The sequence below is a fragment of the Saccopteryx bilineata genome, chromosome 6, assembly GCF_036850765.1.
Source record: "Saccopteryx bilineata isolate mSacBil1 chromosome 6, mSacBil1_pri_phased_curated, whole genome shotgun sequence".
Classification (NCBI taxonomy): Eukaryota; Metazoa; Chordata; class Mammalia; order Chiroptera; family Emballonuridae; genus Saccopteryx; species Saccopteryx bilineata.
Window position 1 is genome coordinate 210,153,500 of NC_089495.1, and position 26,502 is coordinate 210,180,001.

Here is a 26,502-nt window from a genome sequence, read left to right on the forward strand (position 1 = left end):
TGTGCAAACTTGTCATTGCCTTGACCTGGACAGTATTTATTGAAGGTGACTTTGTATTGCACCAAGCCTATCGGTATTGTCTGTTGTGTAAATAAAGCCACTCGTGTGGAAAGGTCAGTTCCAAACACCAGTTTATTCATACAAAGGAGTGACTCTCAGTATGGAAGTGAGGTCACTGAGGCAGCCCACCGTGACTGTGTCACCTACGGACCAAAGAAGCGTTCAGGGTCGTCTTGGGAAAATTTGTAGCAGAAAGGGTGAAACAGGACTGCACTCTGTGTGCAGTCCTGTGCGACTGGAAGTCCTTCCACGGGGAGACGATCAACAAATGAAATAAATTTCCAAACTATTTCTAGTGAAGAACATTCTGACTTGTTCCAATTGCTAAGGGGGCATAGTTAAATGTAAGTAAGTAAAAAGTAGTGTACCTTGTAAGACTAAAGAAATAATAAAGGATTTTTTTTTTTAAGTTAAGAAAATCTGATGGAATCAGACAGATAATTAAAAAAATTACTTACTAATTGTCACGGTGTCTTCATCACCAATGGTCTAAAAAGGACAATAATGGACAAATATTTTGTTCTAGATAAATATTTTTACAAAATGTGCTTTCAAAGTCCCCACTGGAGTCCCAACTTGAGTCATGTCCCTTGCGAGTTGACAGTTGGCACAGAGCTCCAGGGCTGTGGACACATTCGTGGGCCAGGAGGCGGCCGAGTGCTTCCCAGGAATCAGTGTCCAGTGTCGGTCACTTGATCTCCATGGCAGGGCTGCTCTGCAGACTCTCCTGCGTGGGGCACGTCACCAGTGAGTCTGGTCTGGTCAACTTTAGTCTCCTGCCAGTTTTACCGCAAAACACACTCTCAAATTCCTATGGTCGAGAGAGGATGGTTAGTGTACCAAGTCACAGGCATGAAAACAGTGGTCTTCAAAAACACAAAAGGCTGGAGTCAGCTAAACTACTTCAATATATACAGTTAGGCCTTCATAAACTTATGTTACATCTTGTAAGGCAGTGGTCCCCAACCTTTTTTGGGCCACGGACCGGTTTAATGTCAGAAAATATTTTCACGAATCGGCCCTTAGGGTGGGACGGATAAATGTATCATGTGACCGAGACAAGCGTCAAGAGTGAGTCTTAGACAGATGTAACAGAGGGAATCTGGTCATTTTAAAAAAATAAAATTGTTCAGACTTAAATATAAATAAAACGGAAATAATGTAAGTTATTTATTCTTTCTCTGTGGACCGGTACCAGTCTGTGGCCTGGGGGTTGGGGACCACTGTTGTAAGGAATTCAAATATTTTCTCACTGAGTTACATTGACATATATATATATATATATATATATATATATTTTTTTTTTTTTTTTTTTTTTTTTTTTAAAGATTTTATTTATTCATTATAGGGGGGAGGAGCAGAAAGCATCAACTCCCACATGTGCCTTGACCAGGCAAGCCCAGGGTTTTGAACCGGCAACCTCAGTGTTTCCAGGTTGATGCTTTATCCACTGCACCACCACAGGTCAGTCGACATATATTTTTATTTAGTTTTCCAACAGCTTCTCAAAATGCCTGGCCAGATTGTCAAAAGCCGTCTTATATTTTATTTTTTTTTGATTGGTTGATTTGTGAGAGAGGAAGGGACGTGCTGATGTCTGTCACTTTTTGTTCCATTTATTTATGCATTCACTGGTCGCTTCTCATATGTGCCCCGGATCAAACCCGCAACCTTGGTGTACTGCAAAGATGCTGTAATCCAGTGGTTTTCTTTTTTTTTTCTCTTACAGAGACAGAGCAAGAGTCAGAGAGAGGGATAGATAGGGACAGACAGACAGGAATAGAGAGATGAGAAGCATCAATCATCAGTTTTTCATTGCGACACCTTAGTTGTTCATTGATTGCTTTCTCATGTGCCTTGACCGTGGGCCTTTAGCAGACCGAGTAACCCCTTGCTTGAGCCACGACCCTGGGTCCAAGCTGGTGAGCTTTTGCTCAAACCAGATGAGCCCGCACTCAAGTTGGAGACCTCGGGGTCTCGAACCTGGGTCCTCAGCATCCCAGTCCGACGCTCTATCCACTGCGCCACCGTCTGGTCAGGCCCCAGTGGTTTTCAACATTTGATTTGCTGATATCACGTTAGATTGGTAAATATGAGCATGCCTATAACGAAAACTGTACTTCTTAGTAGGAGAGAGTACCGGGAGGGAGGGGGTGTCACTATGGAGACAAAGGGTTTAAGACACACCGAGCATCTTTGATTTGATACGACAGCCACAGGACGGGGGACGCGTGAACCTAACCAAGCTCTGAACTATGTGACACAGACACAGAGAACGCAAGGGGTGACAAGTCCCATCACAGCGGGAAATGTCACGGCCTCTCGGTACCAGAGGGCACAGGTCTGAATCACCGTGTGCAATCGCGACCTAAGGAACACAGGACTCACCAGACGAAGAATGCGTGAACACGAACTATAACAAACTGTGTGAGAGGTCACCATGGAAGTCTCAATGAACTTTTAAAACCTGCTTTTTTCTATGGGCCACCTTCATTGATCAAAATGTGATAAACAGATATGAGGAACAAAGGACAGAAAGAAGCCCCCACACCATGGAAAATGCAAAACCACCTTCACAGGATTCGCGTTAAAGAGGCAAACCAAGCAGCTGGGGCTACTGGGAGGCACAGAGCTTCACACCTCGACCAGGGAGCGTTCTCAAGGAGCTCGGGGCCAGCACGTGCTTGACTCCGGGAGGCACAGAGCTTCACACCTCGACCAGGGAGCGTTCTCAAGGAGCTCGGGGCCAGCACGTGCTTGACTCCGGGAGGCACAGAGCTTCACACCTCGACCAGGGAGCGTTCTCAAGGAGCTCGGGGCCAGCACGTGCTTGACTCCGGGAGGCACAGAGCTTCACACCTCGACCAGGGAGCGTTCTCAAGGAGCTCAGGGCCAGCACGTGCTTGACTCCCTGATCAGGAGACGAGAGAGACAGAACTTAAATGAAATAAGCCTGCAACTCGAGGCACCAGAAAAACTATAAAATTTTTAAAAAGGAAGGAAAGAAGGAAAAGTAAGGTTTAAAAATATAAGGTCTACCGGAAAGTTCTGTCCGTTTCTATCACAAGTTTCGACACGTAAGCACATGTTTATTTGGCGCATGTGTGCCTCTCTATTTTGATCACTTAATGTATACATACTGACGTAGCAAATTAACTAAAACAAAGTTGATTCACGTTAAGTCTTATGTGTGAAGCGATAGTGTACCCATGGCTACTGATAAAGTCCATTTACGCCCCTGTAATTTTTACGAATTTCGACAAGGAAGAAATGCTACAGAAGCATGTCTGTCGCATCCACCAGATTCCCCGGACTTAGCACCCTCCGACTATCACTTGTTTTTCTCCTTACAAAATTCTTTGAAGGGCAAAAAGTTCAAAAATGAAGAAGATATCAAACAAGCACTGGTTCAATTTTTCGCGTCAAAAGATAAAACAGTTTTCAAAAATGGGATATACAAATTGCCCTCACGCTGGCAAGAAATCATTAATAATAATGGTAATTATATTCTTTAATAAAGTTTATTGATGGTAAGAAAAGTATTTTGTTTTATTCCAAAAACGAACAGAACTTTCCAGTAGACCTTATAATTTCCATAAAAGTAAATTATGATAGAAAACACACTCCCACTGATTTTTCTGTTCCCAAACCAAGAGGCCAGACCAGACAGGGACCCGGTCCCCTGGGAAGACCCGCAGCACAGCCCGGACACGCGGGTGAGACAGGAGCTGGGGACAAGGGGGGACGAGAGAGGAGCCAGCTATCAGGATGAAGCCACAAGGGGCCTTGAGGAGGGTCTCCCCACACCATGCCCGCCACCAAGCCAGGCGAACAGGCCGCTCCCCTGGGAGCCGAGGGTCCTGTTGGGGGGTGGGGTCGCGTGCACCCTTGAACACAGGACCCATGGCTCCTGTGCACCCTCGGTGAGACCTCAGCCCGCTGCTCAGCGTCCAGACCTGAACTACGCGGGGAGGGCGCCATCACAGACGTGGGGGAGAAGGTGTCCCGACCTGGGTGCCCCGACCTGGGTGCCCCTCCGTGGCGGCCTGGGGCCAGTGGCGAGCTCAAGGTCAGCACAGGCACCTAGCACCATCCCTGGCTAGACGGGCGCTGGGCAGTCAGAGGCTGGAGAAGAAGACGGGCAGGCGGCTCTTCGGAGCGGTACAGCTGAGAGGAGCCAGGAGGCGGGAGCTACCGGCCCGGGACAGGCGCCTGGTTCTCACAGGGGAGTGGACACCTGGCAGAGCCGTCCACCCCGACATCAGGAGGACCCAGAGGGAAAGCACAGTGAAGGGGGGCGGGGACAGCTGACAGCTTGGGGAGCCCTGCCCTCATCCCACCACAAGCCCGTGTGCCCACGACCCCGGACTGGACCCTGAGTGGGGACACCCTGGGACAACAGGCAGTGTGAGCACTGTCCCTGAACGAGGTCTCTGTGCTACATGTCCTACCTCTGACCCCACGCTCTGGTAAGACACATGCAAGTCACAGGTGCCCAGCGGCGCCGTGTCTGCAACTCCCATTGGACGGTCCAGAGCAGCGATGCTGTGCGGGACAGACGCCAGGGGCTCTGGGGAGGCCGGGAGGACCACAAGGAGCTCTGCCGCATTCTTGCCAATCAAGTTTGAATTTAAATTTGTTTTAACATTTTTTTAATTCTTTTTATTCATTTTAGAGAGGAGAGAGAGAGAGAGAGAGAGGAGAGAAAGACAGAGAGAGAAGGTGGGGGGGAGCTAGAAGCATCAACTCCCATATGTGCCTTGACCAGGCAAGCCCAGGGTTTTGAACCGGCAACCTCAGCATTTCCAGGTCGATGCTTTATCCACTGCGCCACCACAGGTCAGGCCCTGAATTTAAATTTGTTTTAAAAATGCCATGAATAACCACGAATAAATCAAGTGAGTCACTCAACGCAGAATTCCTCAGACAGCTGGCCTGCCGCTGCCAACCCTCGACACCGTCATTACTAACTGGGGACGCTGCAGGGACGCTGCAGGGACGCTGCAGGTGACTGAGGAGTGTGAACACACAGGACCCACGGCTGCACGCCGGCACAGTCTCATCAAACTTAAAGCATCTCGGGGATGTGTGAACACGAACCAGTCCCTTTCAACCACCAGTCTGCAGAACGCTGCTAGTCTGCCAGAAACCTCATGCCGGTCCACAAAGGAGTGAGACCCCCTGATGTACGAAGATTACAGACCCAGTGATCTTAGTCAAGTTCACTTGTGCTCAGAGTGATCTCTGCCTTGGTGGTCCTCAAAATAATTCTATTTTCACCAGTCCCCAAATGTAAGAAGGCTGCAAACCACTGTATTAGACGTCAGAGAACACAGCTACTTAGAGGCATGACTGCACCTCAGGTGATGAAGGACATTAGGACACATAAGCAGAGACAGCCAGTGGTGACAGTCCTGTCGAACTGCCATGAGCTCGGTGACTCGCACAGGCATCGGCTGTGCTGCAGCCTCGTTCGAGAACGACACAAAGCCACAGACCTACTTGCTGAAGGACCCACCAGGCATATGTTCTGCTTGCCCACCAGGGACTCGAGCCTGAACCCCGACTGCTGCCCGATGCTGCCACAGCGCACCTGCGTCCCAGAGAGGACAGGCCTCTGGCTCCCACATGGTGCCCGGCAGTCTCAGCGAGCAGCCTGCGGCCCCTGACCAGGGCTTTTACCTCCACTCCCACCCTGACCGCTCGTCCCCAGAGTCCAGGCTCCTCACACAGCAAAGTGTCAGTGATGTCATGCCACTCTGGCCTGACCTTCCAGGCCCCTGGACGCCCGGCCTCAGACTCCCACCGCAGCAGGGCCCAGGCAGCAGTGCCCCCAGGGCCCAGGCAGCAGTGTCCCCTCCTTGAGACACTGGAATGGCCGCCCACAGGCCAGCAGCTCTGTGTCTTATTCAGTCTAAGACTGGGCAGAAGCCTGGTCAGAGCAGAAAAAGTTCGCAGAATAAAATGTGTCCTCAAATAACTCAGGAAAATCACTTCACCATCTCACATATCATGTTCTGAGAACAAAATATTCATGCAAACTAGGAGGGGGGGTTACTAAGAAACCGTGAAGCATGTGTGTTTAGGCTGTTTTCTTCCTAAGCCAGGAAGCATCATATCCGTAAATTATTAAGCTATTTAATCTTAGCGTACACACACACACACACACACAGAGTTTATAAGGGTTTGTTGTTATAACACCTTCATCATACTTGAACGAATTCTACCAGTAATTTCTTAACAGGTATACAGAGCCAAACACTAAGTTATTTTAAAAATATAAAAGTGTTATGTAATTAAAGTAACCGCAATAGTCCACCTCTAACAAATAGTGTTAATGAGTAACTGCAGGCTGAACAACCGTAAATGATCCCATTAGAGGAAATCCAACGTCAGAACTGCTTGAAATGCACTTCAGTACAGGATGGAATTAGGAAGGTGACGAGAGACACATTGCCCACGTGACACCGACGAGGGAAACAGCAGTGCGAGCACAGCCCAGCCGGGCTCGAGGCCGCTCAGCTCAGGACACAGGAGGCTGCGCCCACATCAATCACGCCAACCGTGGCTGCCTCAGTGCCCAGCCAGACCCGCTCTGTGCCCTCACGGCAGCGTGGACAGGGAGCCCGGGCTCATTTCTCCAAAGCCTCATCACTCGTCACCCTGACCACCAGCGCCGCGGCCGCCACCTCCGTCCTCTCGCCCGAACCAAGAGAGGAGTGGACAGGACCCCACCAAGCGCTCGGTCCCACAGGAGCCAAGCTCACGCACGCGCTGGGAACCCAACAGACGGTCCAGGCTGTGCTGACCGTGCGAGGGAACCAAGGGGCTCGGGCCCCGGGGCCCAGGTCGTCCCATCCACCCAGCCCACGCCCCGTGGGTCTCTCTCCTGCCTTCCAGGGGCCTGGAGCTCAGATCACTTATCTGACATTTATCTGCCATTTTCGGGGCTACTCCTGCTTTGTTCCTTTGAGTTTTCCAAAAGCAAAAAAATCACCCCTCTAGGTCCCTGAAGCTCCTCCACGCCCCAGTACAACCCACTGCATACAGCAGGCGCTCAATCTGTCACGACGCTTGACACCGAGTCATTTCTGCTCTGCTGTTTCGTGAACAAGTCCAGGCTGTGGTTACACTTCAATCACTGACGAGTCACATTGCTGGTGACAGCTTTCTTCACACTGGACTCCGTGTGATACCAGATTCCAGGAAACAAAGAACAGCCTGGGATCTTTCGGGGGGAAAGGGACAAAAAGAACGCTGGGGAGGTGACAAGCCCCTCAGCTCTGCCTGGCCTGAACACTGACCTTCTTCAGAGAGTCTCCGTGCCGCTCCTGGATGTACTTCAGGAACGCCGTGGTCCACTGCAGCGTGGTGGCCTTGTCCGTCTCCGCGTTGCAGAACGGGACCAGGAGATTCAACTCATCGCAACAAATGCGGATTCTGCGCCTACAGCAAAACCCAGAGTAATCAGAGACTGAAGCAAAACAAGCAGAGCGAGCGTGTCACTCAGAGGGCCAGGGCTCCGGGGCCCGGCTCTGAGCGCTTGGGCAGAGCCCTCTCTCTGTCCGCCCAGGGCCTGGGGTCCACAGCTGCCCTCAGCTGGGGCCCCGTCCCCAAAGCCGTGCCTGCCTCGAGTGCCTCCCCGGGGAGCTCCCATTTCCTTCTCGGGGCCAGGTTCTCGGGTCCACAGCAAGGACGGGCTCAAACCCCTCAACTGGAAGCAAAGGGTCGTGTGGTTTTCTCGGCAGGCCACCTCTCACTCAGTCTGGTAGCCTGCTTCCTGAGTGCCCAGCTCCACCTCTCCAAGGGGCCTGGTTCAAACAGGACCCCGGGCACCAGCCTGTTAACATCTGGACACCGGGGCTTTTTGAGACAAAATCACAGCTAGAGTCACGATTAGGCCATTTGTCACTTTTCCACCTACGTGTGGTGACAGGCAGAGTCCGACCTAAACTGACTGAACCACGGCCCTCGTGTCTCGCCTAACTCTAATCTCAGTCTCTGTGCAGACAGTGGCCCTGTCTTTTTTTTTTTTAAAGATTTTATTTATTCGTTTTAGAGAAGGGGGGATAGAAAGGAAGGGGAGGAGCTGGAAGCATCAACTCCCATATGTGCCTTGACCAGGCAAGCCCAGGGTTTCGAACCGGCGACCTCAGCGTTCCAGGTCGACGTTTTATCTACTGCGCCACCACAGGTCAGGCCAGTGGCCCTGTCTTACAGACAGAACCTCGGGACAAGACGGAGAGGGTTTGCAGAAGGCTGTGAACCTACGAAATGGCAGAGCAAGAACGGAAGCCTTCACTGTAAACTCGTGAGGGTTTCACATAGCAGGCTGCACAGTAAATGGGTGTGAAGTAACTGTCAGCCTCTGGCCCCCTGGTGAGTTCAGCGAGGTGTGAGTCACCCTTCACGATACCCAGCTGGCTTTCTGTATCCCCTCAGAAAGAGCTGGAAGCTGCCTCGGCCCAGCCCAGCTGCACTTCCTGCGCCCACAGCAGACACTGGCACACGTGATCAATATGAGGTTAATTAATTCTGTGTAGGAAATGTCATGTAAAAACCCAGCATCAAGGCCCTGGCTGGTTGGCTCAGTGGTAGAACGTCGGCCTGGCGTGCGGAAGTCCCAGGTTCAATTCCCGGCCAGGGCACACAGGAGAGGCGCCCATTTGCCTCTCCACCCCTCCCCCTCTCCTTCCTCTCTGTCTCTCTCTTCCCCTCCCGCAGCCAAAGCTCCACTGGAGCGAAAGATGGCCCGGGCACTGAAGATGGCTCTGTGGCCTCTGCCTCAGGCACTAGAATGGCTCTGATTGCGGCAGAGCGATGCCCCAAGATGGGCAGAGTGTCACCCCTGGTGGGCGTGCCGGGTGGATCCCGGTCGGGCACATGCGGGAGTCTGACTGCCTCCCCTTCCAACTTCAGAAAAAACAAAACAAAACAAAAAACCCAGCATCAAGAGAGGATCTCACCACTTTCGATTCCACACATAGGAGGAGCGCCAAAAAAAAATCTACAGATAGAACCACTTAACAGTTTTAACCTCCTCCGTCCCCAACATTCTTAAAAGAACCAAGAGAAACTGGTAACCAGAGGCTGCAGGGGATTGGCCAGCGGGCCGACCTGCCCCTCAGGGAGGAAGGCCTGTCCACAAGGCTGGCCCAGCTGGCATCTGGGAACTCAGATTTCGAGGGGGTGGGACGGGGGGGGGGGGGCGCCCTTTTTATGAGCAGCTTATACAAACAATGTGGTTGACGTGAAACACGGGCTTTCCTTCTGGGTCTGGTACCTGGCTGTGAGCCGGGCAGGGGATGGCCACAGGACCAGCCCAATAATCTTGGGTCCTGAGAGCCTGATGTCAGCACCTCCCACGTCCCAGAGCGCGGGGTTGGGGACGAAGTGCTCCTGCACAGGGCCCTTGGGAGCCCCACCTGGTCCCCTGGCCTTCTCCCTTTGAGCCTTTGCAAATTCTGCCATGTCCTTCCTCTGTAATAAATCAAAGCCAGGAGTTCCCTTAATCAATCAAGGGGATCTGGGGGTGCTGGGGACCACGATCCACCCAGCAATGTCCGTGTACTTGTGCCCACTTTTCCTCCTACGGCTACCCGTTTACATGACAAGGCACCAGCTCTCACTAACACGTGTCTCAGGGCCCAGACAGCTGACACTCACCCCGCGCACGCATTACCTCCTGTCTCGCTCCATGCGGTTGTGCCTCTCCCTGCGCTGAGACCTTCCGCCCGGGGCGCTCTGGGGCTGCTCCCCCACGTGGGGCGGAGCCGACTCCACCGATGGCCAGGAGCCCTGGGTGGCCGTGGCACCATCGCCCACATTCTGAATCTCTCCGAGGGCCCTTCGCTCCACACTCGTGTCCAGCTGACGTATCCGGCTCCGACTCCTCTTACTGATTGCTTGTTTGCACAGCGCTTCTTCTTTGCAAAAGAAGAAAAAAGTGGTACTTTCATTTTTTTATATTCTTCTTCTCATCTCCGTTAACACTGAACACATTTTTGGCATCGTCAACCCAAAACATAAACATTACGGGCAAGGAGGTCAGAGGCCCGGGGAGGACAAGCTGAGCACCCAGCTCAAGGCTCCCCGTCTTGAACACCACTCTGGTCATGAACACGTAACTAAATTACAACACGCCGAGTGTTACTACAACCTGTCAAAGCCCCCTCCTTAATCAACAGGCGCTGTCAGTCATAAAAAAATAACAGAAAACAAAAACAAAGCCACTGTTTAATTTTTCTGACATTCAGAGTGGGGAAAAAAAGCTGGATTGTTCTCATTTGACACCTGATCTTCTACCTGCATTCTCAGAAGAGGACAAAAGCTGGGAGGCTTAGGATTCAATACACCCTCACTCCACAAGTGATCCGCCCCACAAGAGGGATAATCAATCACATCATTGCCTTGCCTGGGCTACAGAAATATGTCAGGTTTCCACCAAACACAGAACAGCAGACTTCTAACTGGTGTGTGACGAGGCCACACAAAGCCACATTCAGAAGACTCACTCGGCACATCTCAAAATGTTGACACATTTTTCAAGGGAGATAGAGAAAATTCACAGGCACGTGTAATTTTTTTTCTTTAAGCCGAGTAGTCAGTACAGGGACAACTTTAACATTAACCCCCATATCCGACAAATGTTAACATACACTTCTGCAGAAAAATGTCATAAAAACAAGGAAAAAGCCTGACCAGGTGGTGGCGCAGTGGATAGAGCGTCGGACTGGGATGCAGAAGGACCCAGGTTCGAGACCCCGAGGTCGCCAGTTTGAGCGCGGGCTTATCTGGCTTGAGCAAAGAGCTCGCCAGCTTGGACCCAAGGTCGCTGGCTCCAGCAGGGGGTTACTCGGGCCTTTGAAGGCCCACAGTCAAGGCACACGTGAGAAAGCAATCAATGAACAACTAAGAAGTCGCAACGCGCAACGAGAAACTGATGATTGATGCTTCTCATCTCTCTCTGTTCCTGTCTGTCTGTCCCTGTCTATCTCTGCCTCTATAAAAAAGAAAAAGAAAAAAAAAAAAGGAAAAAAATTATCACCCTGGAAGAAAGCAGTAGCCCTCCATCCCATCCTGGGCTGGTTAGCTCCTGGAAAACTCAGTGTAAGCGTGTTACTTTGGTGGGTAACTTGAAAAAGTTTGTTTCCAGGGAGAACGTGACTGAGAGTTAATGTACGAGGAAGCACAGCTTGCCTTTGCCAGTGTCTTTTATTTCTAAAACTTTCTGAATCGTGCTATGGCCTCTTGCTCCCAACTCAGGCGTCTGCCCGTCTGCAGGGTGTCTCCTAAAGCTTCTAGCAGATTTCACGCCCTTGCCTCACTCACGAGGTTACAAAGAAAAAAAGACCCCAACATGCTTTGGTAACTAGAAGGTAACTGAACATTTACGGAAGTTTGTCATTTTTGTTTTAGGTCGTTTACTATATAAAAGCAGCACAGTGGATAAAACATCAACCTGGAACACTGAGGTCGCCGGTTCAAATCCCTGGGCTTGCCCAGTCAAGGCACCTATGAGAAGCAACTACTATGAGTTGATGCTTCTTGCTTCACCCTTCTCTCTCTCCACTCTCTAAAACTCAATACATAAAATCTTAAAACAAACAAACAAAAGGCAGCCCTGAGCTCAATGTTTCCAGACCAAGTGAGTATGACGTTTGTAATTCAGGAAAATGCTCAAAGAGAGGTGACTGGGGACAGAGAGATGGAAGGAGGCCCTGAGATGCAGACATTCCAGGACAGCTCGAGTTCTTCATACCCCTCCCCCAGGTTCAGAGACAGAAAGGCAGAGGTCAGGCAGCAGCAGAGGGAGTACCTGCTCCCTTCCGCTTGGTGGCTTACCTCCCACTTTAATCCAAACCTGCTCGGGCAAAGCTTTGTTTCTACCACCTAAGGTCTGCTTGGTGGATTCAATTTCTTGTTGATAACAGAATGAAAATGCTCTGGGCAATCCGACATCCTGATGCTTAGCAGCCTCCAGTATAGAACAGGAATTACTAGAGCTCTGGAAGAGACCAAGCAACGGAGCTTTATCAACACACGACCTCTCTTTTCCTGCGCAAGTAAGATGCACCAAGATGTGACAGCAAAGCTATTAACAGGCAACACGGAGAGCTCAGGTGCACCAAGGACTCTTAAATACAACTGCCAAGCTACGTAAATGCTCTTGGTTTTAAAAGGTTAATAAGCTCAGCGAGAGAGAAATAAAAGTCCCTGGGAGCCTCTTCCCCGCACCTGAGTCTGTGACAGGTTGGCGCCTGCCCCGGATGAGCAGGCGTTCGCAGTGAACAGGGGGTAGGTGAGCTGCAGAGTGGTGGCGGCCGCAGCTGTCTTATTTTTCACCAACGTTGTGCATTTGTTTTGTTGCTGGTGAAGAGGAACATTCATTAACTCGGATGGATGTCGAATAAGAGTCACCAAACTGCCAGAGACAAAAGAAAACCCAGAAGCACGTGAAGATGCGGCAGGAAAGCTTCCTTCCCGAGACACCGCCTCCTGGGACCACCATGGGCTATAACGGTTAACAATGCATGAGCTAGGCAAGCAGGCAGGCGCTCAAATCTGTTACGAGGCAGCCTCCCCCCCCCTAATCACGGACATCTCTATAAAGCAACTGTCACCTGGTGTGGTTGGTGGTGGACAAGCCTCCACCCTTCCTCCCCCACCTGCCCGCCCCGAGGGAGAGGGCTGTGTGCCTCCCCTCCCCTCCCCTCCCCTCCCCATCGCGCCCTGGACAAGGAGTTCCTTTGGAGAGCCATCTCCCCGAAACCACGACGATGCAGACACAATGGGGAAACGACAGGGGTGGGGACGGTGGAGGGCTGAGGAGTCACGGGAGCAGCCGGGATGAGAGCACGACCCGGGCAGCCACTCCCCGCTGCAGGGGAAGCTGCATTTCACGCTCAAAGCCTCACGGCGGGAGTCTCCCAACACCGGGAGACCCGTGGAGGGGGGACAGCCACAGGGAACGGGTGGCCTCTGCACAGGACCCCCCTCTTTCCCTCCTTCCTTCCCACCCCCGTGCCGGGGACACCCACTTGTTGAGCGCCACGCCGGGCTCGGGGGGCTCCGCGCCGCGCGGGGCGGGCGGGGCCTCGGCCGGGATGCTGTTGAAGCGGTCCTCCAGGCGGACGCGCACGGCCGACTTGGCCCGCGCCTCGGGGGCGCCCTCCGCGGCCGCAGCCGCGTTCTCCTTGCCGGCGGCGTCGGGCGCCTTGGGCCGCGCTGCTGCGCCCGGGCCCGGGGCGTCTGCGCCCGGCGTCTTCTCGGCGGCGGGGGGCGCGGCGGCGGCGGCGGCGGCGGGGGGCGCGCCCGCCTCGCTCAGCAGCATCATGCGCAGCTCCTGGAAGTCGATGTGGCCCAGGCACGGGTTGGCGCCCGCGCAGCCGCCGCCGCCGTCGGCCAGCGCGGGCGGGCACAGCAGCGGGTACACGGGCGCCGCGCCCCCCGCCGCCGCCGCCGCGCCCCCCGCCGCCGCCGCCGCCGCGCCGCCCGCCGCCAGGAAAGCCGAGTTGAGGCGCGTCTCGAGCTCGCCCTCGGCCGCCGCCTCCATGTGCGAGTAGAGGATGTGCTGCAGCTGCGTGTACTCGACCTCCGTCATCTCCACCAGGCTCAGGTCGGTGGTCGTGAAGCTCAGCGCCGCCTCGCCCAGCGCCGCGTCCGCGCCCTCGGGGCCCGCCGGCCCGCCCGCCTGCGCCTGCGGCGGCTCCCGCGGCCCGGGGCCCGACATGCCGGCGCCAACGGCGGGGGGCGCGCGGCGGGCGGGCCGGCGATGGAGGCGCTCAGGCGGACGGCACGCCGGAAACCGCCGGCCCAGCGCGCCTGCGCGGCCCCGCCCCCAACGGCAGCCCCTCCCTCTGCGCGTCCCTCGCCCCGCGGGCCCCGCCCTCCAACTGCCCTCCGCCCCGCCCCTCGTCCGCGGCGGCCAGCCCGGACTGCGCGCGCACGCGGGGCCGGGGGCGGGACCAGGCCTTCCCGCGGGGGGTCCACCGACCGGAAATCCCCCGGAGCCGGTCGCGGAGCCGCTCAGAGAGTCCGCCGCCGGGGCGCGGAGCCACGGTGTGCCTGTGGTTCCGCCCTTCTCACGACGTCTGCGTGCGCCCGACAGGACACAGAGGAAACAGGCCCCCAGCACAGGTGCGACAGGCGCTCTGCGCGCCAGGTGCAGCGTCAGCCCGGGGAATGTGCACGCCCGGTGTTCACCGATTCATCCCGGGACGGAGCGGGACGTGCAATAATGCACTGCACGAATACTGGCCAGGGGACGGACAGGTGTGAGCAGCTCTACTGAGATAATGCACGGCCCCTACTGCCCGCCCAGATCAAGTGTGCGTCCCAGAGGCGGTCCGTGCCCACGGCGCTGCACCCCGAGAGAGAAGCCGGTGCCCGTTAGCACTCTCCCGCCATCCCCCTTCCACCTCTCCCACCCCGCATCCACCGTCCCGGGACAACCATTCATTTTCTTTCTGCTCCCATGGGTTTGTCTATTCCGGCATGTCCTACAGGGGTGGGGAAAAGTAGGCTTTTTATTAGGATGATTATTTCAAATAATCAATAATAGTACAAGAACAAACCCACACATACTTTGCCCTCCTCTATATAAGTAACATCATACAACATGTGCCTTTTAAAACAATTATTGTTTGCAGGCTCAAAAGTAATTACCATCTCTAACGGATAAGGGACCTGGTCGCAGCCAGTGTTTCACCTCGGGGGTTGAAAGGCTCGTGACTTGAAGAGTTTTCTCCCAAGCTGGCTCTGCAGCTCGCGCATACTGTCACAGCTTAAGACGCCAAAGTCTCTGGATGCCACTCACTTCCTTTCCAGTATCTTTTCTTTGAGCAAAGACAAGATCATTCTATGTATGTGATTTTGTAACTTCCTTTTCTTTTTTTCCTCCACTCACTCTATCCCTGGTAGGGAAATGATGGACCGCTGGATATGAGAGATCATGACAGCTGATTAATCGTTGAGAAAAATATATGAACTTAGAGCCCTTTTTTTTCACACCTAACATAAGAATTAATTTCAGTTGGCTGAAATATCTAATTTAAAGAGCAAAATTATAAAACCACTGAATATGTAGAACAACACAGATAAAATGTTTGAGAAGGTTGGGAGCATGGCACCAACCTAGACCATGATATGTGCACCGAATGAGCCCATGAGCTTGTTGAAAAGCTGATTCTAAGCCAGCAGCCCCAACCCCCACAGCTGATGCATGTGCTGCTGACTGGTGACCCCGCTTAGAATAGCAAAATCAAGGCCCTGGCTGGGTAGTTCAGTTGGTTAGAGTGTGTCCTGATAAGCCAAGGTTATGGGTTCAATCCCCAGTCAGGGCACATACAAGGCTCAACCAATGAATGCATAGATAAGTGGAACAGCAAATTGATGTTTCTCTCTCTCTCTCTCTCTCTCTTTCTCTCTCCACCCCCTTCCACTCTGAATTTAATTTAAAAATTAGATTAGCAAAATCAGAGTACAATGACATTTACGATGTTCAAAAGAGACAATAAAATCAAGGTGATATCCAATTTGGTTTTTCAGTTTTCAGCAGCAAAAGCCATGGGCACCGACAATATATTTTGTTTCTCTTTCCAGGCAGAGTTCTCATAGGTAGGGGTTTTGAGCCCTCTTTCATCTAGACAGGAGGACAGTCTGGCTTGACTGGGATTGCATTATAAATGACACGTGAGGAGACTACCCAACAGGCTTCCCAGACTCCAAACGCAGCTCCCCAGTGGGTCCTGCTAGAACCCTCAGTGAGGAGGCACATGAGCCCAGGTGAGCAGGTGAGGGGCGATAGAGACCCAGGTGAACCGGTAGGGGGTGGGGCGCGACAGAGACACTGCCATTGGCTCCTTTGCACAAATAGGAGGCCCCAAATTTGCAACAACAACAAAAAAAGATAAACAGTTTCCATGGATGGACCAAGGCCAAATGGGAGAGGAACCCTGAAGGAATGTGTGGCTTTCCGGGATGAGGGGCAGCACTGCCCAGGGCCGTGACCCCCGGGGAGGACCCCGCAGCAGTCAGGCCACTTCAGGGGTTCTGGACCACCGAGTAAACCACAAGCACACCGTCTGTCCATGTGAACCACACATGATGAGGCCGAGTGCTGAACGTGCAACTGCCACACAGATACGTGCTTCCTGCGGAACCAGCATGACCCCGATCAAGACCAGATACAGAAATTACAAGGGAAGTAAACTACAGAGCAAGACACACCCCCCCCATGAACAAGTATGCAAAAATTTTAAACAAAAGCTTAGGTAACGGAACCCAACAAGATTAACAAAAAAGAAGGACATGTTCTCCCATGTGGAGTTTATGGCAGTGAGGCAAGCTCTGTGTACAGTTAAGAGTCAACCAGTTGCCTGACCTGTGGTGGCGCAGTGGATAAAAAACTCGACCTGGAACACTGAGGTCGCTGGTTCGAAACCCTGGCCTTGCCCGGTCAAGGCACATATGGGAGTTGATGCTTTCTGCTCCCCCTACCCCTTCTCTCTCTCTCTCTCCTCTCTCTAAAATGAATTAAAATAAATAAATAAGGCCCTGGCCGGTTGGCTCAGCGGTAGAGCGTCGGCCTAGCGTGCGGAGGACCCGGGTTCGATTCCCGGCCAGGGCACACAGGAGAAGCGCCCATTTGCTTCTCCACCCCTCCGCCGCGCTTTCCTCTCTGTCTCTTTCTTCCCCTCCCGCAGCCAAGGCTCCATTGGAGCAAAGATGGCCCGGGCGCTGGGGATGGCTCTGTGGCCTCTGCCTGAGGCACTAGAGTGGCTCTGGTCGCAACATGGCGACGCCCAGGATGGGCAGAGCATCACCCCCTGGTGGGCAGAGCGTGGCCCCATGGTGGGCATGCCGGGTGGATCCTGGTCGGGCGCATGCGGGAGTCTGTCTGACTGTCTCTCCCTGTTTCCAGCTTCAGAAAAATGGAAATAAATAAATAAATAAATAAATAACAAAAAGTTCTCATTAAAAAAAAAGGTCAACCAGTGGAAATTACTGTATTAACAGACCAAAAAGAGCAGCCACATGAGTACCTAAAAAATGCAGAAGAAAACCCAAAACTGTGTTTGATCAATACCCATTCCTGATAGAAACTCTGTCAACCAACCGAGGGCGCACGGACACTATAACTATAGTAATGTCATACTTAGTGGTGAAGACCAAACATCCCCCTCCCCCCCTGCCGCCTGTGAGGGAAAAAGCGAAGAAGCCCACGGTCACATCCGTTCGGCATTGTACAGAGGGTCCACTCAGTGCAACAAAGCAGGAGGGACAGGCTCTCAGGGGAAAGACGAGTGCACACCTGGCTTTACCTGAGGGCCGCACGCCCATCTGCACACACAGGAAACCTCATGGGGAAACCTCTATAAAAAGTTAGTTACGTGAGTTTGGCAAGGTCACAGACAGAATACAAGAACAACAGGAAAATGTCCCTTCTGCCTGGCCTGTGGTGGCACAGTGGATAGAGCGTTGACCTAGAACGCTGAGGTCGCCGGTGTGAAACCCTGGGCTAGCCGGGGTCAAGGCACATGTGACAAAGCAATGAACGAACAGCCAGAGTGAAGCAACTAATAGTTGATACTTCTCGCTCCCCTACCCACCCCACCTGTCTCGTCTTTCTGTAAAATCAATAAATACAAGCTTTTTAAAAGATGTCCATTCTGTTCCTGTGTACCAGTGATGCACAAGTGTGCACTGAAATTAAAATACAATGCCGTTACACTCAACCACGCCCTGTGAATTTAACAGAATTTTAACAGGTAATGGACGTGTATGTTGGAGATCACATCGAGCATTTTCACTGCCCTGAAACCCTCTGAGCTGAACCTGCTCGTCCTCCTCCCCAGCCCCCTGGAACCCGGCGATCTCTCTACTGTCTCCACAGCGTTGCCTTTTCCAGAACGTCACGTATGTAGTTGGAATCACACAACATGAAGCCTTTCCAGATTCCTCCATGTCCTTTCATGGCTTGACAGCTCACTTCTTTTTGGTGCTGAAGAACATTCCTATTCTCTGGATGGCCCACAGCTGATTTTTCCATCCACCTGCTCAAGGACGTCTTGGTGTCTTGCTTCCCAGGGTTGGTGATTATGACTAAAACTACGGTAAACGTCCGTGTGCAGGTTTTTGTGTGGACATTGTTTTTCAACTCCTTCAAGTAAATACCGGGGAGCACCATTGCTGGACCGTGGGAGCCTGTTTAGTTTTGTTAGAAAGCCCTGAACTGTCTTCCAAAGTGGCCGCCCCGTCTGCATTCCCACCAGCAGCGACCGAGAGTCCCTGCTGCTCCACGTCCTCGCCAGCACTTGGTGTTGTCAGTGCTCTGGGTTTTGGCCGTTCTGATCGGTGTGCTGCAATGGGCTTTTACAGACTCAGTTACAGGGCTGGCTAGCAGCCAACGCTGCACAGGGCTGGGCAACTGCTTCAGAGCATCATATGCTGTAAGTTAGCCACCAGTACCTGGTGCTCTGGCTCCAAAGCCAGGGTTCAGGGAGCTGGGGATGGAGGGACATTGTGTGGTGGCTCCTGCCACTATTACCACATCTGGTCCTCTAGCAAAATCTGTGTGTTCTGTTCCTGCAAGTTCAGATTCTAGAAGGATCCGTCCAAGGGGAGGAGCTCTTCTTTGAGGGCCAAGACTGGGAGGTTGTGGTGGATTGGGGACAGACGGGACCTGGCTTTTGGGGGGTGGGGCTGCCACTTCCCAGGAGGAGGTCAGGGTGCAGAGCACCAGCTGGCTCTGAGCTCCCTGAGCATCCCACATCCTGTGAGGACAGTCGGTGGAGAATGACAATGATGTCATTCAGGCAGGGCCACCCACAGCGCCGACCAGCGGGAGCAAAGATGTCCACCGGCACAGGGACGGCAGCCTGGGCAGAGGAATGGAGTCGTGGCAAACACCGGCGGGTCACACGTCTAGCTAGCTATGGAAATAAGGACCTCCCCAGCTGTGAGGGTCTCTCCCCACTTTGATATGATCACGCAGTGTGTTTATCGCTTTGGCTTCCCTCCCCTATTGTCCAGTCGAGTGGCTGGCCTTGCTCCCAGAGTCTGCAGGGACCGGGCAGCTCACAGAGGAGGGCGTCTCGGGAGAGGGCTCCGTGTGGCCCAGGCAGAGGGACCGGCAGCGTGGTTTCGGGATGGTCTCCTGTGAGGTCGGAGCGTGACTTTGTGACCGGCGTTGTTTGGAAACGATGGCTGAGAGGGTGCTGGGGCTGGTGGCTGCGTGACAACACCTGGGTCACTGTTCTCAGAATCCTGCGTCTTCCTGGCCAAGGGGGTGGCCGGGAGCATTCTGCCGGAAATCTGAAGGCCAGAAGAGGAGCACAGACACATCCTGAGGGCTGAGGTGGGTCACACCTGGCGACTCACCTGGGTAGTGCTCCACCCTAGATTGTGGGCCAGGTGAGCCTGTGCCGTCCTTACAGTGATCCAGCTTCTCAGGCGGGGACGCTGCCCCTTGCAAGGAGGTCGGAGGGAGTTTCTGCCCCATCCCGCATGCCACGTGACAGGGTCCTGAGACATCTTTGGCATGGGGACTTCCCCTTTGTGGCATGCATCTGACTGACAACCTCTAGACAGCCGTTTCCCTCTGTCCCTGGGACATAAGTACCTCACTCTTCACTAGTCAAAGGGTGTTTGAGTGGTTTCCCGTTCAGGCAGTTTTTAAAAAAAAATTTATTGAATTTTAGAGAGAGAGGAAGGGAGAGAGAGAGAAAACATTGATGTGTTGTTCCAATCTTGCGTGCCGTCACTGGTGGACTCTCGTGTGTGGCTTGACCGGGAACCGAGCCTGCAACCTTGGCGTGTCAGGACAACACTCAAACCAACTGAGCTACCTGGCCAGGGCTCATGTGGAGCTATTTTGAATGAGCCACTGTAAATATCTGCTTATAGGCTTGTGAACGGGAGTCTTCCTTTAGGACAGTTTCTCAACCTTTTAAAACCGACTGCTCCGCCTGACCAGGCGGTGGCACAGTGGATAGAGTGTCGCACTGGGATGCAGAGGACCCAGGTTCAAGACCCCGAGGTCGCCAGCTTGAGCACGGTCTCATCTGGTTTGAGCAAAAGCCCACCAGCTTGGACCCAGGGTCGCTGGCTCCAGCAAGGGGTTACTCGGTCTGCTGAAGGCCCGCAGTCAAGGCACATATGAGAAAGCAACCAATGAACAACTAAGGTGTCGCAACAAAAAACTGATGATTGATGCTTCTCATCTCTCTCCATTCCTGTTTGTCCCTGTCTATCCTTCTCTCTGACTCTCTCTGTAAAAACAACAACAAAAAAGACTGCTCCGTATAAAGCAGCCTCTTTAAACAGTTTTCCTCACCTGCCCTTCCTGCTCCCTTTACAACGTTGTGGCCACAGAGGTCCTGTGTTCTGTGTGCAGGGCCCTCTGGGGGGCCAGCAGGACAGTGCCCACCGGCCACGTTTCACCGGCACTTGTGATGGTCAGTTTTCTGACAGGCAGTGGGTGACACTGTGGCTTCATCCCTCCTGTTTTTCACCGACAGCCCTGATTTCTTCCTTTGCAGGAGAGGTGGCCGTGTGACACCTGGCCGACCCGAGTTTAGAGGGGGAACAGACGTGGCAGGCTCCCAGTTCTGTGGGCTCAGGCCTCTTCAAGAGCACGGCTATACCATGACCCCTGCCTGTCCCTGTGCTGGGTGGGAGAGCTGGGAAGAGCGGGGACCCCAGGACCTCGAGCTTTCTGGTGAAAGAGCCCCTTCCCCCTCACTCACAGCAGCCGAGGTGGCTGAAGCACAGGGACCAGCGGTGACAGCGAGTGGCAGCCTCCAGGACGTCCCTGACAGAGACACATGGCGCTGGGACCTGGGCCATGTCCTTGAGCTCAGTTCTCACTCCTCGGGCCTCTGGAGCCACGCTCTGCACAGCACCGCACCCCGACACTAGACGGGGTCACAGCTGGAGGGGAGCAGGGCGACAGGTGTCACGGACCACGCACAAGACGAGACCAACTGTCACAGAAGTCATGCAGGACCGAGGACTTCCCAGTGCAGCAACGGCCCCATGTTCTGAGGCGGGCACGCCCCCCGAGCCCAGGGAGGGGACTTCAGGACAATGGGCAAGAAGAGGGTGGCCGAGGCATCCCCGTCCAGCCCCAACATTCCAACATGGAGGATGCGACCACACAGACAGAAACCTCGGCAGATATTTATTCTACTTCAAGTAACAAAACCTACCAGTCCCAAGTGTTAATGGACAGTGATATCATACTTTACAATATAAAATACAACTTACAGAAAATGCACTTGATTTTTTTACATTTGTGTATTTAAATTAGAAAAATTTGTTTTATATGTAAAAAAAACCTTCACATCAATACTAGATGTTGGACCTTGACGCTGGCTGTCACACCAGCCCTCCCCTCTGACGGCCGCGGCAGTGCACAGCGGGGCAGAAACCAGACTCCAGGGAACAGCAGGAGACGCTCTAACTTGACGTTTGCAAAAGCAAGTTTATGAAAAATATAAAAAAATTATCAAAGTGTATTCTGTACAGTCAAATAAATTAGCAAGGTTTTCTCTCTCATACTTCGGAGCTTGAAAAAATACAGGCTAAGGAGCGGCTGCTGCGTCTCATCTCACAGTGGGAAGCGCTCCGGTTCCTCACCCGGGATTAGCATCACTGTTTTCCATTGTGGACTTCATACAAATAGTGTTCCATTTTTGAAGACAAACTTTAAAATTGACCCCGACAAACATAACAGTTTAGAGATAGCACACTTCCCCCACCCCAGATGTAGGAAGAACTGTGCAAAAGGTGAAGTTCAAGGAACAAACTGTTCCCGATGACTGAAATCAAAGAACCCTCCCAGCAACCCTTTAAAGCACACTGCATTTGTTCCTTTTTCCCTTTTAGGCTGATAAAATGGAAACCTTTTCGATAAACTGTTACTTAGAATGCAACAATTTGTACTTAGATGTTGCTTTCAGTCATGTTTTCTTGGGGGGGAGGATATAAGGTGATACCTAAAAACTGAGCAAAAACTATGAAATAGTTATTTCCTGGTTGAAATTTGTAATTCAGATTTCTTTAGGAAGAGAGGAAAACGTGTTAGTAAGTTTTGTGTTTCTCAACATTCCAGAAGGCTGTCACCAGCTCCCGTGAGCACACCACGGGGGTGTTACCCATGGCCGGGCACCACCACCCCGGGGAGAGCTACGGACACCCACCAGGACCACTTTTGGAAACCTAGAAACACAGGTGAGATGTCAGCGAAGGTATGGCTCTCAGGTGCACAGAAATCCCTTAAAACTTACCACAGTCAAGTTACTGGAAAAGAATACTCTATAATCTCAAAAAGCAATATGCTTTTGTAGACACTTTCCCATTTCAGTCATTCTAAATGGAAATATTAAATTCTTCGTTTTGTTTTTTTTTTAAAAAAGTGTCAGAATTGTAAAGATGTGAAATTTTGTAAGAAAGATCATTATATACAAAATTACAGTTAATTTCAAGTCCAGAATATTCTATTCACTTAAGTTCACAGCTATTTCAAAAAGCAGTTTGTTCAACACATTTTATGAAGTCGGTCCTGAAGTGAGGAAGGCGGGCGCGGAGGCCCGGCCTAGGGGTGCGCGGAGGCGTCGGCGGAGCGCGGGGGCGCGGCCTCGGGCTTGGGGTCCCGCGTGCTCTCTTTGCTTTTGCTGCGGTCCTTGCGGTCACGGTCACGGCCCCGCTCGCGCTCCCGGCCCTTGTCCCGGTCGCGGTCTCTGCTGCGGGACCTGTCGCGGTCCCGCCTCCGGTCGCGGTCCCTGTTCCTGCTGCGCTCCCGACTGCGCTCCCGGCTGCGCTCCCACTCGCGGTCCCGGTCCCTGTTGGTGCGCTCTCGGCAGGAGTCCTTCTCGCGGTGCCGGTCCCACTCGCGGCCCCTGTCCCAGTCCCGCTCCCGGCTCCAGTTCCGGCTGCGCTCCCGCTCCCAGGGCTTCCCGTGGTCCCGGTCCCGCTCCCGCCGGCGGTCCTCAAAGTTGCGGCCCTGCCGGCCCTCCAGCTGGGCCTCGGATTCATCTACCGGCTTGTCCTTGGGCCCGGTCTGGTTCCTGTACTCCGGGCCTTTGCCCTCCCGGAAATCGGGTGGGGCCCACGGAGCCTCTGACTCGGGGACTGGGCCGGGCCCCCCGGAGGGCAGGGTGGGCGGCCCGGCCTCGTCCCACCGGTCCTTTCGGTGCTGGGGTGGGTGGCTGGGCAGCTCCAGGAGCGGCCTGGGCGCGGGCTTCATGCCCTGAGGCTGGCCCTGGAAATGGAAGCGGGGAGCGGGGGGCTCACTCTTGTCAGGAAAAGGCGCAGACCCCCTTGGCCCACCGAACTGAAGGGGTGCCGGAGGCCTCTGGTTGGCAAATCTGGGTGGCGAGTTCACCCTTTGCTCTTCAAACTGCTGAGGTGGCATTCCCCTGGGCCCCGGCATGAAATTTGGTGCTTGGCCTCTGGGTCCATCAAACTGTCCAGGATGGGGACCCCTTGGACCCACAAAATGACCAGGGGGTGGTCCTCTCTGACCCCCAAACTGAGAGGGAGGAGGGCCTCCCCGGGGTCCTTTAAACTGGGCCAGCAGAGGCCTCCGTGGGCCTCCAAACTGGAAGGGCCCAGGGCCTCTGTTCCCCATCGCCGGGCCTTGTTCTGGTCCTTCAAACTGGGCGGGGGGCCCGGCCATGTCGCTGTACTGGGCATCCTGGAACTCCCGCTTGTCCCCGTGCGGATCCTTGCGCTCCTCGAACTGGGGTGGCGCTGCTCCTCTGGGCCCACCCGGGTGAGCGGGTGAGGGGCCCCTACCGTCCCCGTAGGGCGGTGGCCCGTGTGGCCCTGAGAACAAGGAAGGGATGGGCCCCTTCTGGGCCCCAAACCTGGCTGGCGGAGGCCCTCTTGGTCCATCACTGTTGGAAAGAATATTCTCTTCCGAAAAGGGAGGCCCTTGCCCCCGGGGCCCTGGGAAGCCGGGGCCGTGAGGTCCTGACATTCCAAAAGTGCGGGGTGTGGGCTCATGCTGGCCCTGGAACTGGGGCGGGGGGCCCCCTTTCTGGCCGGGTGGGGGGAGCGGGGCAGCCCCCTCGCCAGGCCTGCACGGTGTGTCCCTGTCCCCTTCGCCGTCAGCAGCCAGGCGGTCGTTTTTGTCAGCAAACAGGGCATTTCTTGGATCCTCGTACTGGGAGGAGCCAAAGGGCCTGTCCTGAGACCCGAGCGCCGGGCTGGAGAAGGGGTCCCTTCCCGCAGGAGAGCCGAAGCTCTGCCCGTCGCCCAGCGCAGGGAAGCTGGGCGGGAAGGCGGTGCTCGGCGGGGTGGGCAGCAGCACCTTCCGGGCGGGCCTGGCCGGGCCAGGGCCACCTGCTGTGGGAAGGCTGCTGTTGGCGGGCTGTGTGGCCTGGCTTTCTGAGGGCCCCCCTGTGGGGCCGTCCTGCTGGGCTGGCAGGGCGGCCTCGTCCCCTGGAGCCCAGGACAGAGGGGTTGGTTCCTTCTCTTCTGGGCCAGGTGCTGGCCCCTGACCAGTAGCAGCGGCGGCGGCACCGGGCACGTCTTTGGTGGGCGGGGCGCTGGGTGCACCGCTGGCCGGGGCCTCGATGCTCTCCGCGGCCAGCCGCCGGGCCTGCCGGGGGTCCCGGCTCTGTCGCGGGTCCAAGCCAGGACCTGGCCCCTGACTGGTGGGGGGCACCGCCGGCCTGCTGGCCGCCTGCGGCTCCAGCTGGAAGAGCTCGGCCTTGGGCAGCGAGGGCTTGGGAGGCGGGGACATCAGCGCCTCGGACACGGAGAACTGCGCCATGGAGACACTGGCGGCGGCCCGCTGCTGCCTGAGGGCCTCCTCCTGCTCCTCCACTTGTCTCTTCTGCTCCTCGATCTGCTTGTTGAGCTCCTCGATCATCTTCTGCTGCTCCACCAGGGAGGGGGCCGCGGTGGGGGCGGCGGCGAACCCAGCGGCCCTGTCCACGGAGCCCCCTCGGACGTCTGCACACATCCTGTTGGGCAGGTCCTCGATGGTCACTTTGGCCTCTTCTAAAATCGTCTCGTCCTCCGGGTCGTAGGCCACGTCCTCCCGCTCAGTGGTCTCGGGGGCCTTGTCCCCGTCCTGTCTCTTCCCGCGGCCCCCGAGCTGGGCATCGAAGGCCCTGTCGGGACCGTACTCCTCCTCGGGGTCGTAGGGTCTGTCGTCCTCCTCTTCCTCCACAACCTTCTCTTTGGAGAGCTGGCCGAACTGCTGGACGATGGGGTCCAGCAGGGGCGCCACCGGCAGCCCGTCCGCCTTGGCCTTGGCGTCCGGGCGGGCGGTGGGGGCAGACTCCCCAGGCTCCAGGGCCGCGGGGTCAAACGACTTCTTCTTCCCAAACAGGGTCTGCAGAATGTGTTCCAGCGGCGAAGCCGTCTTGGAGGCGGAGGAAGCGGCCGCAGCCACAGCGGCCGGCACAGCTGGGGCTGCGGCAGTGCTGGTGGCTCCCGGCTTGAGGGACGACAGCATCTTCAACACCGACGACGACGACGACGACGACGACGAGGAGGACGATGACGACGACGACGAGGACGACGACGCGGGCGGTTCCGGCAGAGGTGGCGGGGGTGGAGGGGACCCCGGGGGTGTGGCGCCCACGGCCACGTCCCCAGAGCCGAGCTGGTACTTGGGGGCCTTCTTCTCAGACTGCGAGGCCGCAGGCACCTTGGGGCAGACCGCCACGTCCGCCTCCTCGGCGGGCTGCAGCCGGGGCCGCTTCTCCTCCCCCTTGTCCAGCTCCCCAGCGTTTGGGGGGCGTTTCGTTTTCTGACAGATGACTAGCCCGAGGATTATGTTGGGACGCGGTGACTCCAGACCTGGAAGACAGAATATTTGTGCAGATTTTAGACCCCAGGCTCCGCTCTGGGCTTGGAGGTGAACGTCCGTCAGGGGGGTCATGGGGAAGGCTGTCACGAGCGGAGGTGGGAATTCCGGGCGAGGTGACATCATGTGTCTTTGAGCGCTTTCTGCAGAAGACGGCGAACACCTGGGTGAGCTGTCTGCTGGCGAGGGACCCACCCCCAGGCCCCGTGCTCCACATCAAGGGACCTACTCACAAGTCAATTCACCCCTCTTGTCAGAATTCACGCTGTGGATTTCAGAGTACACCTACCCAAGCAACAGTGTGGCAAGAGGCGGGGTGGCCATCTCTAACCATCCACAGGAGGGACACACGGACAAACCAGGGTGGCTGCTGAACAAACCCTGGTTCTTGCCCTTCAGGCCTCTAACTTAGAGGAGTTGCAGTACCTACGTTAAACTCCACAACCTAATATTAATTGTTCAATTAGGGACCAATCTGCAACTCACAATGATCATTATTATCGCGATCGATGCGGCCCACTCCATGAGGTTAAGTTCCCTGGTGGCCACTGTCAAAAAGACCACGAACGGGGAAACTGCTGCTGACTAATGTGGCTCAAGTGTTCCTCTGGCTT

The 26,502-nt window shown here is 54.7% G+C and overlaps 2 protein-coding genes across 8 annotated transcripts in view; both read right to left on the reverse strand.

Moving 5' to 3' along the window:
• Window positions 1-37: 37 nt before the first annotated feature.
• Window positions 38-13,874, reverse strand: TCFL5 (transcription factor like 5). 2 transcript variants are annotated; one of them, XM_066235598.1, is made up of 6 exons: window positions 13,101-13,874; window positions 12,298-12,484; window positions 11,905-12,067; window positions 9,743-9,983; window positions 7,365-7,506; window positions 38-871 (listed from the first exon to the last, which is right to left on the reverse strand). In XM_066235598.1, exons 1-6 carry the CDS (start codon window positions 13,790-13,792, stop codon window positions 749-751), a joined length of 1,548 nt encoding a protein of 515 aa, XP_066091695.1. In that variant the 5' UTR covers window positions 13,793-13,874; the 3' UTR covers window positions 38-748. The 2 variants fall into 2 exon arrangements, with proteins under 2 accessions (XP_066091695.1, XP_066091694.1); XM_066235597.1 differs by having other exon boundaries at window positions 9,743-9,986.
• Window positions 13,875-21,229: 7,355 nt separating this feature from the next.
• The window catches only part of DIDO1 (death inducer-obliterator 1), a 54,810-nt gene continuing 49,537 nt past the window's right edge, over window positions 21,230-26,502 (reverse strand). For all 6 annotated transcript variants that reach the window (XM_066234451.1, XM_066234450.1, XM_066234448.1 and 3 more), the window contains one exon: window positions 21,230-25,881. In XM_066234451.1, coding sequence (XP_066090548.1) covers window positions 22,661-25,881 — 3,221 coding nt within the window. In that variant the 3' untranslated portion in view covers window positions 21,230-22,660. The remainder of the gene's footprint in view (window positions 25,882-26,502) is intronic.

Excerpts from the sequence above, each read along its gene's own strand:
- TCFL5 (XM_066235597.1), bottom strand. The coding sequence starts at position 13,792 with ATGTCGGGCCCCGGGCCGCGGGAGCCGCCGCAGGCGCAGGCGGGCGGG. Across the intron at positions 9,987-11,904 it reads GGTTTGGATTAAAGTGGGAG|AAGAAGCGCTGTGCAAACAA; the intron begins GTAAGCCACCAA and ends TCTTTTGCAAAG. Across the intron at positions 7,507-9,742 it reads CGCATGGAGCGAGACAGGAG|GCGCAGAATCCGCATTTGTT; the intron begins GTAATGCGTGCG and ends GTTTTGCTGTAG.